The 13,496-nt window shown below is 41.9% G+C and overlaps 1 protein-coding gene across 8 annotated transcripts in view; it reads left to right on the top strand.

Annotated features, from left to right (window-relative positions):
* LOC138164927 (FGGY carbohydrate kinase domain-containing protein-like) overlaps positions 1-13,496 on the top strand; it is a 544,546-nt gene that overhangs the window by 341,802 nt on the left and 189,248 nt on the right. For all 8 annotated transcript variants that reach the window (XM_069092899.1, XM_069092902.1, XM_069092898.1 and 5 more), the window contains one exon: positions 9,717-9,820. In XM_069092899.1, coding sequence (XP_068949000.1) covers positions 9,717-9,820 — 104 coding nt within the window. The remainder of the gene's footprint in view (positions 1-9,716; positions 9,821-13,496) is intronic.

Here is a 13,496-nt window from a genome sequence, read left to right as displayed (position 1 = left end):
AAACTTCCTGACCTCAGGGCTGTCCCAAGTGGAGCAGACAGGCTACCTGAGGAGGTGAAAAGGCCCCTCTCTTTGGAGGTCTTCATGAGACGTTGACTCATTGTGAAACTTTTGTTCAATACAATTACATTCAATTCAATGAGCATCTATAAATGACCCACTATGTACAAGGCACTATGCTAACTCTGAGGATACGAAGGAAAAAATCTTTTATACAGGGTTGACTCATGTGGATTTTTGTTTACAGAAATGGTAGTATACAAGAGTGATAAAAGCCTAGCACTCTGGCTTCAGCATTTAGAAAAAGGATAAAGAAATCTCTTACCTTCTGGGAAAATCCCAGAACAGTCTCAGAAGAAGAATCCCTTACCTTCTACTAGGAGATACAATGTATAGATAGACAAGTAAAAGCAAAGTATATATAGAGTAGGACAAGAATTGAAAGGAAAAGAGTAATAGGAAGGGAATCAGGAAACATATAGAAGGTCACCCCAGACATGCCTGTGAATGCAGAGTGGAGGGAGGAAGTAAGGGAAGCCAGGGATGGATGGAGGAGAAACTACTTGTGCAAAGGTTTAGAAGCAAAATATGGCAGGCTGGAGGGCAGATGAGTCAATGGGTCTGTTGGACTGCAGCAGAGATTATGTGAAAAGGGAGCGATGCTTAGTAAGACTGCAAAGGTCATAAGAAACTGTGGTTGAGCCAATGGCAAGTGAAGGAATGGTGTTTGATCCTTGAAGCAATAGTTACAGGAGGGACTTTCTTCACTGGGTTATGGTGAGAGGAAGTGACATGATTAGATCTATATTTTAGGATTATCTACTGAGCAACCATGTGGAAGAAGGAAGGAAGGAAGGAAGGAAGGAAGGAAGGAAGGAAGGAAGGAAGAAGGGAGGAAGGAAGGAAGAAGGGAGGAAGGAAGAAGGGAGGTAGGAAGAGGAGAGAGAAAGGAAGGAAGGAAGGAAGGAAGGAAGGAAGGAAGGAAGGAAGGAAGGAAGGAAGGAAGGAAGGAAGGAAGGAAGGAAGACTGCAAGCAAGCAGGGAGATGAGTATTCAGGAGGCCTGGGCTGGATTACATGACCCTTTTTGGCCCTGCCAACACTAAGATTCTATAATTCTCTACTGATTATATGGGAGGAAATCCTCAAACACAGTCATGTGCCATAGAGTCAGGGATGTGCTAGAACCAGCTCCAAATGGCTCCTTAAGAAATGATTGTTAAACTGGGTGGCTCAGTGGATAGCACTCTTGGCCTTGAGTCAAGAAGACCTTAGGGGACAGCTAGGTGGTGCAGTGAATAGAGCACTGGCCCTGGAGTCAGGAGGACCTGAGTTCAAATTCCGCCTCAGACACTTAACACAAAAACTAGCCGTATGACCTTGGGCAAGTCAGTTAACCCCAAATTCCCTACCCCACCCCCCCCGAAAAAAAACCAGAAAAAATGAGCTAAAACCTGAGCTCAAACCTGACCTCAGATGCTTACTTGCTGTTGTAACCCTGGACAAGCCATTTGACCCTGTTTGCCTCAGTTTCTTCAACTCTAAATTGGGGGATAAATCCCCACCTGCTTTGCAGGGTTGCTGTGAGATTCAGATAAGACAACATTTGTAAGTGTCTTGGTGCCACACAAATGCTTAATTCTTTCACTTTCCCCATCATGAGCATTTACCTCCCAAACCTTGCTGCAATCAGGACTCGACTCTGTTTTGTCCAGTCTAAACCTAACAAAGTAATATAGAAAATGGCAATAATCTAAACTAAACCTAAATACCTGTCCTGCTACATTTTTTTTTGCTAAGAGAAGGTTGTTAAACATTTACCAGCACACCCCTCCGTGCAGTCTCAAGAATGAGTTGTTGTAATCTGCTAACCACTGACATTTTTATAGTTCTTTAAAGTTTACAAAGTACTTTCCTCACAACAACCTCAGTGACCTAGATTTTATAGGCATTGGCAAGTTCATTTGTTAGATTCGGAAACCTGAGGATTAGGGGTAGAGGAGGGGTGGGTTATAGTGACTGACTCTAATTCTGAGTCTGAGAGAAGCTAGGTGTGTTAGTCAAGTTCACCCAGCTCTCAAGAACCAGGTCCTAAAGGAAGACCTACTGGCCTGAGGTTCACAAATCCTTAGGGGCTCTTCTCAATTCTACCATTAACCACTAATGAGTCCTTGACAAAATCACTTTACTCTTCATGGCCTCAGTTTCCCCTTCTGTAACATGAGAGTTAGACAAGATCATCATTTATCCAATGGTATTGTGCTGACCCAAAAGATCCCAGGAGGTTTTTGTTATTTTTCTATTTTTATCCCCAGCTTTTTGCGCAGAGTGAAAGAAATCATTTTTTTCATTCATTCATTCATTCATGGAGAGAAAAACATAGCAAAACTCCCCTTAGTCCTGCTCTGCTTGGTTTTCTCCATCAGGCTGGGCATGAACATTGCCACAAGGAAGGAATCACTTCATAGCATCACTGCATCATAGCTCCAGAGCCAGGAGGGATCTCAGAGGTCATCTGGTCCAACTGCATCATTTTACAGATGAGGAAACTAAGGCTTATAGAGATGAACTTACTTGCTTTTTCACTAAGATATTCTAACCATATCACAGTTATTTCCATGTTCAAACCCTTTCTTAGTATTAAGAGACCCTTACATGGCCTCCTTCTATTGTCTTTCTTTTAGACACATGGAAACTGGGTTATAGGAGAGTTCAATGACTTCTGAACTCTAATGAATAATGTCTTGTGTTCTTAGGCTAGAGTGGGAACCTTTATTTTTATTTAGAGCTTTTTACATCCTTTAAAAAATTAATTAAAAACTTCATGCAAGTAAAAACCAACTTTTACCTAACTTTACTTCATAGTATTTTCATTTGGGTGAAGGAAAAATGGAAAATATTCAACATATCCCCTTTGAAATTAAAAAAAAAACCAGAGAACATAAAACTTTTTGCTCCCATTAAAAACCCATGAAAATATACCTCTGGGCAATCTGCTTCCTTGAAAATGTTGCCTGAAAACAGTATTCATTTATATGTTTAAAATATGTGTATGGGCATGGGTGTGCATACATTTTTTTAAGCCACTACTGTGCACAGCACAATGTGCTAGGCACTGAGGAAACAGACTTTAGCTAAAATATAGGCCACGCCCTCAGGCAGCTCCCAGCCTCGTAGAGGGATAAGATAGAAATACAAATGATGCTTCCATGATTCTGCGATCTTTTCGATGGATGGATGGATGTCTTCCAACATTGCAGATCCCATCCACCCAAGGCTACCCATTCTATGTACTAACTCTTGTCCATATTCTCCTAAGACCTCCTGGGGAGGGAACATAATACAATGTAAAGAGTTATAACTCTGGAGTAAGACAACTCGGGTTCAAATCCCACCATCAATGCTTACTAACTGAGATAAATTCCCGTGCCTCAGTTTCCTCCTCTGTAAAATGGTTGGGTTGAATTAAATGGCCTTTGAAGTATCTCATAGGTCCAGATCTAGGATCCTATGATTCCCCAACCCCCTACCCCAGTGCATAGAGAGCCAGGCCTAGAGTCAGGAAGACCTGAGTTCAAATCCAGACTCCAATTCTTACTAGATTGCTACCCTGGGCGAACAGACCAAGTCAAGTCATCCACTCTAACACCTTCACTGAAAGAGGAAGAAACTTAGAACTAGGGAGGGGAAGTAATTTGCTTATGGTCAAGTAGGCAAAGACAGGATTTTTCCTAAATTCTTTGACTCTGCATTCAGTGTCCACTCCATCAAATTGAGTCTGCTCCCTCAAGGATGGCTGATTTTGTTGTTATGGGTACACTCTCTACTGACGTAGGTCACAGCCCCTATAGTCCAGCACCTTCAAGCTCTGGGATCAAAGGGAGCAGAGCTACCAAGGCAGGTCCATGACCCCAGGGATAAGAACACTGGACTTGAACATTGAGTTAGAATTCCCCCTTCAATATATATTAGTTGTGTGACCCTGGGCAGGTTATTTAACCTCTAGAAGGCTCAGTTTCTTCATTGGAAAATCAGGGGAAACAGCCCCTGTCTCATAGGATTGTTGTGAATATCAAATGAGACACTGTAGGTACCACTCTCATACATAATGCTAGCTATCTTTATCATTAGGGCAGCTAGGGAGCACCAGAGAGCGCAGAGCCCATGCCTGGTGTCAGCATGACTCATCTCTGGGAGTTCAAATCTGGCCTCAGACACTCATGAGCTGTGTGACCCTGGGCAAGTCACTTCACCCTATTTGCCTCAGTTTCCTTATCTGTAAAATGCTATTGCAAAGGAAATGGCAAACTTCTCCAGTCTCTTTACCAAGAAAGCCCCAAATGGGGTCAGACTCAACAACAAATCATTATCATTATAATGCCTGACTTGTTTCTCCCACCTCAAGATGACTCTGGATGAATACCTCACCAGATTCATCAGGAAACTCCCTTACATATAACTTAGGTGAAGGTCTTTGAGCATTGCTGTGCACCCTCCCCCCTCCAAATCCATTAGCTGGAAGCCAATTTGGCAATGATGTTCTGTGCACTTCCATGGTCTGGTCCCAGAATCACTGCACTTAAGAGCAGGACTTCAGTAACTGTGTAATCTAACCCATGCTTCCAAAAGAATTCCCATTAATGCAGATCTGGCAAGTGGGCTAGCCTTTGTCTGAAGGAGAGCCTCTGGTCACCCTGTTCAATTTTTGGACAGCTGGAATTTTCCTCACATCACACCTGAATTTCTCTCTTCACCATTCCTACCCATAGTCCCTGGTTCTGCAGACAGACCAAGTCAGATCTCCTTCCTTTAAGCTCCGACTGATGGGCTTCTCTTCTCAGTTCTGTCCATCAGTCCTCATAAATTGTATTTCTTTCTGACTCCTCAGTATCTAGCATAGCACCTGGTACACAGCAGGTCCTTAATCAATTCCTATTGATTGGTTTGTGACTGATATAGATTGAACTCGAGGTTCCTTGACATTCTGGTTGCCTCTCTTGAGATGACCAGGCAGACACCCAGTCCACCACCAGGCTGATACTGAGAGTTTCCCCATCTTCATGTTACTTGTCAGCATTTATGCTGGTATAACCTTTGGGAACCACCATTGTGCCACAATGAGCCAGCAGGGAGGAAGCGGGGTGAGGGGAGGATTTAGGGACTGCCTGGAGCCGACACCGAGAGGCAGGCAAGTCCATGACCTTGGTGTCGTCAGCACTGGGTTCTAACTGCACAGACAGTACTGAACAAAACAGTCCCTCTAATGCCGTTTCTGCTATTCCACTTGGCAGAGATTCAAGGGATGGAGCGTTCTGATGAACAACAGGCATTTAGGAAGAAAGGGCTGGATTGGTCTCCGAGGCCAAAAACTGTTGGCACTTAGAGTTCTTCTATTTGAGGGGAGGGATTTGGGGGGGGGGGGGGGGGGGGTGACAGAGCTTCTCGAGGCGTCCAAAAGCCCTCTGATGAAAGAGGAATTTTTAACCCCGTTTGAAGCCTCCCTTTTCCAAGCCAAACCTGACTTTCTGAAGAATCCAATGCATTTAATATCCATTAATACTCCTGAGCCCAAGTCCAGGGCTGATGGTCCTTTAAAGCTCTAGGGGTGAATTCTCGGGCTGTTTCCCATATTTGGACACCAGGGGAATAGGACTCTGGTTTTCTTCCCAAGCAAGAATAACAACCTACCTCCACAGCTTGTCTCCACCCACACAGTCACCACCCCAGATCAGGGACTGATCCCCACCGGCCTTTATTATTACCTCTGCAGCCTAATTTGTCTATGCCTCGACCAGTTCATGCTCAGCGCTTCTAGCGAAGTGATCTTTCTCCTAGGGCAGCTCTGACTGCTTACTCCCCTACTCAATAAACTGGCTCGAACCTCCTGCTCTCAGCCGAATTCCACTGGATTCCCCTTCACAAGCTCTCCAAGGTCCTGCCAAATTTCCCTTCACGCACTTCCTTTGACTCGCGGCTCCGTCTCGCATCTCTGGGCCTTTTCCCTTGCTGTGCTCCAGCCCTCCTCCCCTCTGACTCTTGAAATGCTGAGTTTCCTCCAAGGCTCAGTTGAAGAGTCACTTTCTACAGAAAAGCTCTCCTGTTCCCCCGAGCTGCCAGCGTCGTTGCCCCAATATTTCCTTTGTTTTGTATTTCTGAGAGCAGGCGTTGTTTTGCTTTTTTATTGCTGTAAAACACAGTGACCCCTGGCCCCGCTGTCTGAGGAGCAGGACTGTTACATTTTGCCCATTGCTCAGGGTTCTCGAGTGTTCGAAGACGTTTGGGAAATCTCTTCTCTGTCATTGATTGACTCGAGCACATCCCCAAGGGCTCGATTATATTCTCCCCCTTTAAGGGAACCTCTGACTAGCATCTCCAGCCCCATTAAACCACTTCACTTTGGATTAGCTTTTACAAAGAAATATTTACTTCAAAGCTATAGCAAGAAGAAACATTCAAACACGTTCCCCAGTACCTTGGGGACATAATCCAACTCTCATCCTTAGGGAGGCGAGGGGGATTAGGCTCAGAGTTTAACTCAATTCCTAATAGCATCAGTCACATTATTTCAAGACCAAAGCCAGCAGTGCTGACTTCTTTTGGTCTCTCTCCTCAAACCCTTATTCCTCAGGCTCTTTATTGATTTGAATTCCTAGACTCTTAGATTTTGAGATCCTATACTCCAGGGCCAGAGGTGAAGAAGCTCCATCCCCTGTGCCTCTAATGGAAAAGGATCAAGGAAAATGGCATATGACATGGGGATAGAAGCAAGGTTGGGATAGCCCATAGACCCTCCCTTTCCCCATAGAAAATGGTGTAACCAACTTTGAATGAAAGAACCCTTCACTCTCAGATGCCAGTGTAGAGAAATGCAAAGGATACTCAATCAGCCAGTTCAGAGACAGACAGTCTTTACCCTAATAGGCCAGGCAAAATGTGCATATGTGTTTGAGGCCTTCAGTCTCCCAGAAGCAGGTGTCTAGTGTCTTCCACATGAGTGACACCATATTGGGTAATCTGGGCATATACTAAACCCTCCATTCTGACTGTATCTTCAGTTCTTGGCACAGTGTCTGACACATAGGAGATGCTTAATAAATCCTTATGGACTGGTTGTTTGGATGTAGAAAAATGGAATACAGAAAAATTCTAATTCTATCCCCTTCATCACAAACTCTGTTATCCAATATTGTTTTACTTGGGACTTTATTAACCAGTATTACAAATGAATGTTCAAGTACCATTATTACTACTATTGACATTTATAAAGAACTTCGAAATTTTCAAACAATAATCTGAATTGTTTCAATTATTATTTAATTGGATTATTATTTTTAATCAAATATATTTATTATTTATTTATTATATATTTAACATATCTAATTAATTATGAATTAAATTATTATTTAATTATTCAAAAATAATAATTAGAAAAATATTAAAGGAAGGGAGGAAACCAGCATTTATTAAGTGCCTACTATTTCCCTGGAACTGTGTTACAAATATTATCATTTTTGATCTTCCCAACAACCTTAGGAGGTAGATGCTATTATTATCTCCATTTTCCCATTGAGAAAACTGAGTCAGGTGGTCAATCACTAAGATTTGTTAAGAATATAATACATATCAGGTAAAGGATAGTCCCTGCCCTCAAGGAGCTCATAATCTAATGGGGCAACAAGTAAAGAAATCCCTGATTGAAAAGGATTTTCCTCCTCAGATGTAGAATCATAGTCTAACACTTTCAGGCACCTCTTTGTCTTAGAGATCCGTTCTCCCAGTGGACAGCTAGCTTCAAGGTGGTATGTAAGTCAATGTACCCTAAGACAGTAGCCAGTGAGCCCCCACCAATGTGTTTCCCTTTAAAGATCAGGCACAATTACTTTAAAGCAAAGGCATTTCTTGCAGTTGCATCGTTGTTATCTCCATCATTGTCAAAATAGGAAGCAATCATTTCCCCCATAAATCTAGAAAGGTGATTTTCCAGAAACACATAACTTCAGATTAAGAAACATATTCAGAGAGGCCCCATATTGTGTGAGTGCTGTGAGACCTAGGCTCACATACAGCAGGGCAATGATTGTAGCCTCAGGCACTTCATGGCCATTAATGTTGGCTATTTCTCCTGAGATTACAGTTCTACTCTGGACATGCCTTCCTTCTGGGGATCACAGCCTCAGTTAGACAGTTGTCACTGCTTTGCTGGTTTACTTAGATGCAGTTTCTGCAGGATGGTGTTTGACTATAATCTCCACCATCTAAACTTCCCAGTGGAGCTGAAATCCTCAGCTGCCCTCTCTTCCTTAAAGAAGAATGAATGTGCGAGGATCTCTTATCTCAAAATGTAGTGTTTTTTCTTTCTTTTTCCCATCCCTTTTAGATAAAATGCCTCTTCAGTCTTATTCCCTCAAGATTTTAGATGCTACTGAGGTTTATTATCTCCTGAGCAAGACATTCTGTTAGTGACTAGTCTTAATCCTTTCTTGGGATTCCGTGTCTGAGTCCAAGGCATGGTCTTTGGAGACTTTATATTCCCATTTTCATTCTTGGAAGGGCAAGCCATAAACCAAGGAATGGTTATTTGCTAAATAAATACCAAATCACTAAGAGAGTTAAGCATTCAGTTTTTCAGCTCATAAATCCATTCTTCCAAGTGGAGGGAAGCACACAGGGACAAAGCCAAGTCACAGGGTCAATGTCACTGTCTCTGTTATGTGGGCAATTCCATTCCTGGCCCCTTCCAATAAAGACGAAACCTCAGGCCTAAAGTGGCCTTGTTCCACACCCTTCCAATACAACCACAGTTTCAGAATTCAGAGAGACCACATCACCTAACAGAGGACAAAACTTATACCCAGAGAATGAAGTGTCATACACACACACACACACACACACACACACACACCTGCCCTCACCACCTCAACAAAGTATTAAACATCAGTCTCTGAATTTGATGCTAAATCCAAGGAGCATTGGTCCTGAAGTCAGGAAAATGTGAATTCAAATTCATCATTGGATACTTACTAGCTGTGTCACCCTGAAGAGATCATGTAAATTCTCTCTGCCTCAGTTTCCTCATCTGAAAAATGTGTATAATAGCACCTAAATCCTGGAGTTGTGAGGATCAAATGAAACATATGAAAAGAACAAAGCACGGTGCCTGGAATAAAGTAGGAGCTTAATAAAAGCTTCTTTCTTTTCCTCCTTCCTTCCTGATTACCTCTTTTTCTTCCTTTCTTCCTCACTCCCTCCCTTTCTTCCTTCCCCAGGGTCACACAGCCAATAAGTATCTGAGGTTGGATTTGAACTCAGTTCTTCCTGATTCCAGGTCCAGGGCTCTATCCACTACACCACTTAAATGTGTACATTGTATTTCCCTTGGTATAATGAAGGTTCCCTGATATCAGGGAACATTTCATTTTTGTTTTTTTATTCCTAGCATCTAGTATGTAGGAAATGCTTAATAAATGCTTTTTGACTGATTGGTTTGCTCTTCCCATATAGGAAGCAATCCTCAGCAACGTAGCCCTGAAGCATCAATTTCCCCTATTACCTACAGCCAGGCCTTCACATGAGAAGTCTTTTTCAATATTTTTCTTATATAAAAGGAGAATTTCGTGTGTGTGTGTGTGATGTCTGTGTATTGCTGCTTTTAAAATATATACATATACATGCGTACACACACATATGTTGAAGGAATTTTGTTTTGTTTTCTCACAGGAGTGATTGGAGCAGATGTGAAAGGGTATAACCTGCCCTGTGAAAAGCAGCCAATTACTTCTCGTCTGGCTGTGATCTGTGGAACATCTTCTTGTCACATGGGGGTAAGTGAGAACCCAAGAACTCACAGCTGTGTTTCTCTCTCTCTCTCTCTCTCTCTCTCTCTCTCTCTCTCTCTCTCTCTCTCACACACACACACACACACACACACACACACACACACTCACACACACACATGCACACACACACACGCACACACAAACACTGGACAAGATCTTTAGCCCTTCATCTTACCCTTTGTCTTTTCTCCCTTCTCTATTATCTGAGACCAGAGGTCTCCTCCTTCCCTGCCTGTTCCCGATACCCTTATTCAGGTTGGTCTGATCTTTCCACAAAGGCTCATTTCTGGGTTGAAAAGTCAGCTCTCTGAAGAAGAAAGGTCAGTGTCTGCAGTGACATCACAGTGACCAGAGAACACAGGGATGAAATTGGATCTGCACATGCCAGCCCCCTTCTATCCTGCCCTTGACCTCAAAGACACTAATGTGTTACTGGACAGCTCCTTCAGCAAAGCGCCTGTTTGCCTTGGCTGGGAGCCTCACTCTCTGTGTTCCCTCAATCAATATAAATCTCTCGTCCTCAGAGCAGGGCCTAATGATCTGTAGAATTATGTTCTATATCAGGACTTCAAAAGAACACTGATAAGCAATTTTCGCTTTGTTAATTTTTCTCTATGAATTACTGAAAAGGCTTTCTCCCAGATTGCAGTTAAAATTTAGTGCCTGCCCTAAAATTTATATCTTCTTTAAATGCATGGGTCTGAAAGCATTCCATTTTGATAAGTACCCATTTCTACTGTATTTTTATTTAAAAGTCATTACTCCGTTAAATTGAGACTAACGACTCCCTATATTTTCCCAGATGAGGACAAAGGGGTAAGGGTTGGGGGGAGAGGGGAAGCAAAGCTTAGAGGAGGAAGAAGGGAAGAAGGAGAAGAATGCAAAGCAAGGAAGATGCAGGCATAGAAATGAAGTGAGCTACTGTCTGGGGCAGGAGTGATTAATCTTGGTCTTAAAGGTTGGTGAGATAAGGTGGGGGGAGGAGGATTACATCTTTATTTTTACTAACCTCTAGCTGAAATTTAGCATTTTGTTCAATTATCTAATTGCAGTAATAGCTAGTGTTTATATTTTTGTATTATAAACTTTGCAAAAAGGGGTTTACACATATTATTTCATTTGATCTTTACAACAACCCTCAGAGGTAGATGATATTATTATTCCCATTTTATAGATGGGGAGACTGAGATTAATAGAGCTTAAATGACTTGACCAGGGATATACTTCTAATATGTTCCCGAGGCTGAACTTGAACTCAGGTCTTCCTGATTCCAAGTCAAAAACTCTAGCCACTGTACTACCTAGAGTTATTATGAGAAGGAAGTCTATGGGCTTTACCAGACTGCTAAAGGGGTCCATGATACACACAAATAAGGTAGAGAATCACTGGTTTAGGGGAAGGATCATTAACCCTGAAGATAATGGGAAGCAATACAAATATGTCCTCCATAACCATTGATTGTTCAAGTAGGTTACTCGGTGTCCCAGCTCTAGGAGCAGAGGATTAAAAGTCTATGTCCCTTCAATTAGAAATCATCATTTCTTAGGGCTTTGGAGGATTTCTGGAACAAACTCTAAGTCTCTTAACTGTCTAAAAGGATTAGGGAAATAGTGAGGCAAAGATTGTGAGATCTAGTCCTATGAAGATCAGGTGAAAGAAAGGGGCCATTTAATTTGGTGAAGAGAAGACTGGGGGTCAGTGGGTGGACACCATGAGAGATGTCTTCAATTGAAGGGTTATCAAGGGATAACTTAACTTAAACCAGAATACAAAACAAGAAATTATTAAGTTATCAAGAGAACTAGACTTTTTTATTTTTCTGCTTAGCCCCCGAACACAAAACAAGAAGCATCTTGTGAAAGTTGCCAAGAGGTCAATTCAAGCTTTGCATTGGGAAGGGAGGAAGGGAGAGGGACAACTTCCTACTCATTTACTATCAAAAACGAAATGGATGGTATTGTGGTACAAGGGAAAGATGGCTAACTCTGTAGTCAGAGAAGCTGAGCCTCTGCCCCACTGATTCATGGCTCTCTGTATGACTGCAGACAAGGTATGGAACCTTCTTAACTTCAGTGAGGGCATGGAACGAGACGGCCCCTCAGGTCCCTGCTAGTTCTAGATTTATATGTCTCAGTTTCCCTGGTGTAGAATAGGTGATAATAAAACTTTTATTATTTAACCAATATGGTGCCTGAGAGGATTAAAAAAATGACTATATGCAGGTCCCTAAATAAACATGAGTAATCATTCCCAACTCTTTAAGAGCTTTCATATATTTCAATGTATCATCCTACCTTCCATGGCTAGAAGCCAGCTTTCAAGGAATTTTCCCAGAATAATTGGACATACATTTCATCCTGGACTTAAAGAAAGTGGCCCAATGGATGGGACATTGGATCTGCAGTCAAGAACACTTGAGTTCATGTCTAGCCCCAGATACTCACTAACTGTATAACTCTAGGGAAGGCTTGTAACTGCTGTTTGCTCGATTGCCTTATCTGTAAAATAAAGGTAATGCTAGCTCCTGCTTCTTATGGCTGTTGTGGGAATAAAACAAGATAATGTTTGTAATGTGTTTTGCAAATCTTAGTGTACTATATATAGCTTTGCTAGATGCCAGCAGTGGTGAAGATCCACTCTAGCATGAGTGATGGTAAAAAAAAATTTAGGAATCAAGACTTTCCAGATTAGACTAGTAGACATGTAAGCAGAAGGAAAGCTGGGTGAAACTAGGTCCCAACACAGTCTCCTCTGATGCTTTATTATAGTATGTAAGTCACTCTGGGTTCTCAAAGAGTAAGAGCTTGCGGAGTTCCTACCAAGCTGAAAGACTTCTGAGTGTGGGCCTGGACTCCTCAACTCTCTGTCTGTTGTTAAATGACCTCTAGATAGGGAGAGGTTCTATCACTCAGTTAGACAATGAAGGATGAAATTATTAAGCCACAATAAATGTTGATGGCTGTCTGCTAATTCACAGAAGGATTATAACCTATGTTGATGTTGGGAGGGTCCACATTGGCAAAGTCACATACATCTTTGAATATTCAAAGAAAAGATTCTAATTTTCAGGTAAAATAAAGGGACAAAGAGACTAGACATATTTCGAATGGCAAGTATTAAATGTTTACTATGTACCAGTCATTGTCCTAAACACTGGTGGTACCAAGAAAGACAGGAACAGCTCCTGCCCTCAAAGAACTCCCATTCTAATGGAAAACATACAAATGTTGGACAACTTGAGTTCCACATTCTCTACATACTTCCCACGTTCCTTCAGCCTTTCCTAACCTTCAAAGTATTGTAGACTTGTGTTGGTGTTTCCATCGAAGTCTTTGAATGTCACATCTCATGGAGGTGACTATGGATTTTTCAAGGCTATTCTAGCAGAACATAAGCTATGTATCTATTTGTCCATATGAGGACTGGTTGAAAAAAACCGGGATTGTTTGATAGGAAAAGGGAAAAATCAGGGATAATATCAGAGATGGAAAGGCTTTTCAGTCTGGTAATATACTATTTATCTCTTATTTGAGAACCAGCCTGTAATCAGAGAGACTTATCAATTCAATTCAACAAGTCTATAAATGGATGGATGGACCGATAGGCAGGCAGGTAGATAGATAGATAGATAGATAGATAGATAGATAGATAGATAGATAG

This window comes from Petaurus breviceps, unplaced genomic scaffold (assembly GCF_028583685.1).
Source record: "Petaurus breviceps papuanus isolate PSGF00001 unplaced genomic scaffold, PetGlider_PUasm1.0 207, whole genome shotgun sequence".
In the NCBI taxonomy this organism is placed as follows: domain Eukaryota; kingdom Metazoa; phylum Chordata; class Mammalia; order Diprotodontia; family Petauridae; genus Petaurus; species Petaurus breviceps.
Note: the sequence above shows the minus strand (reverse complement) of the source record. Positions and strands in the feature narration are given on the sequence as shown.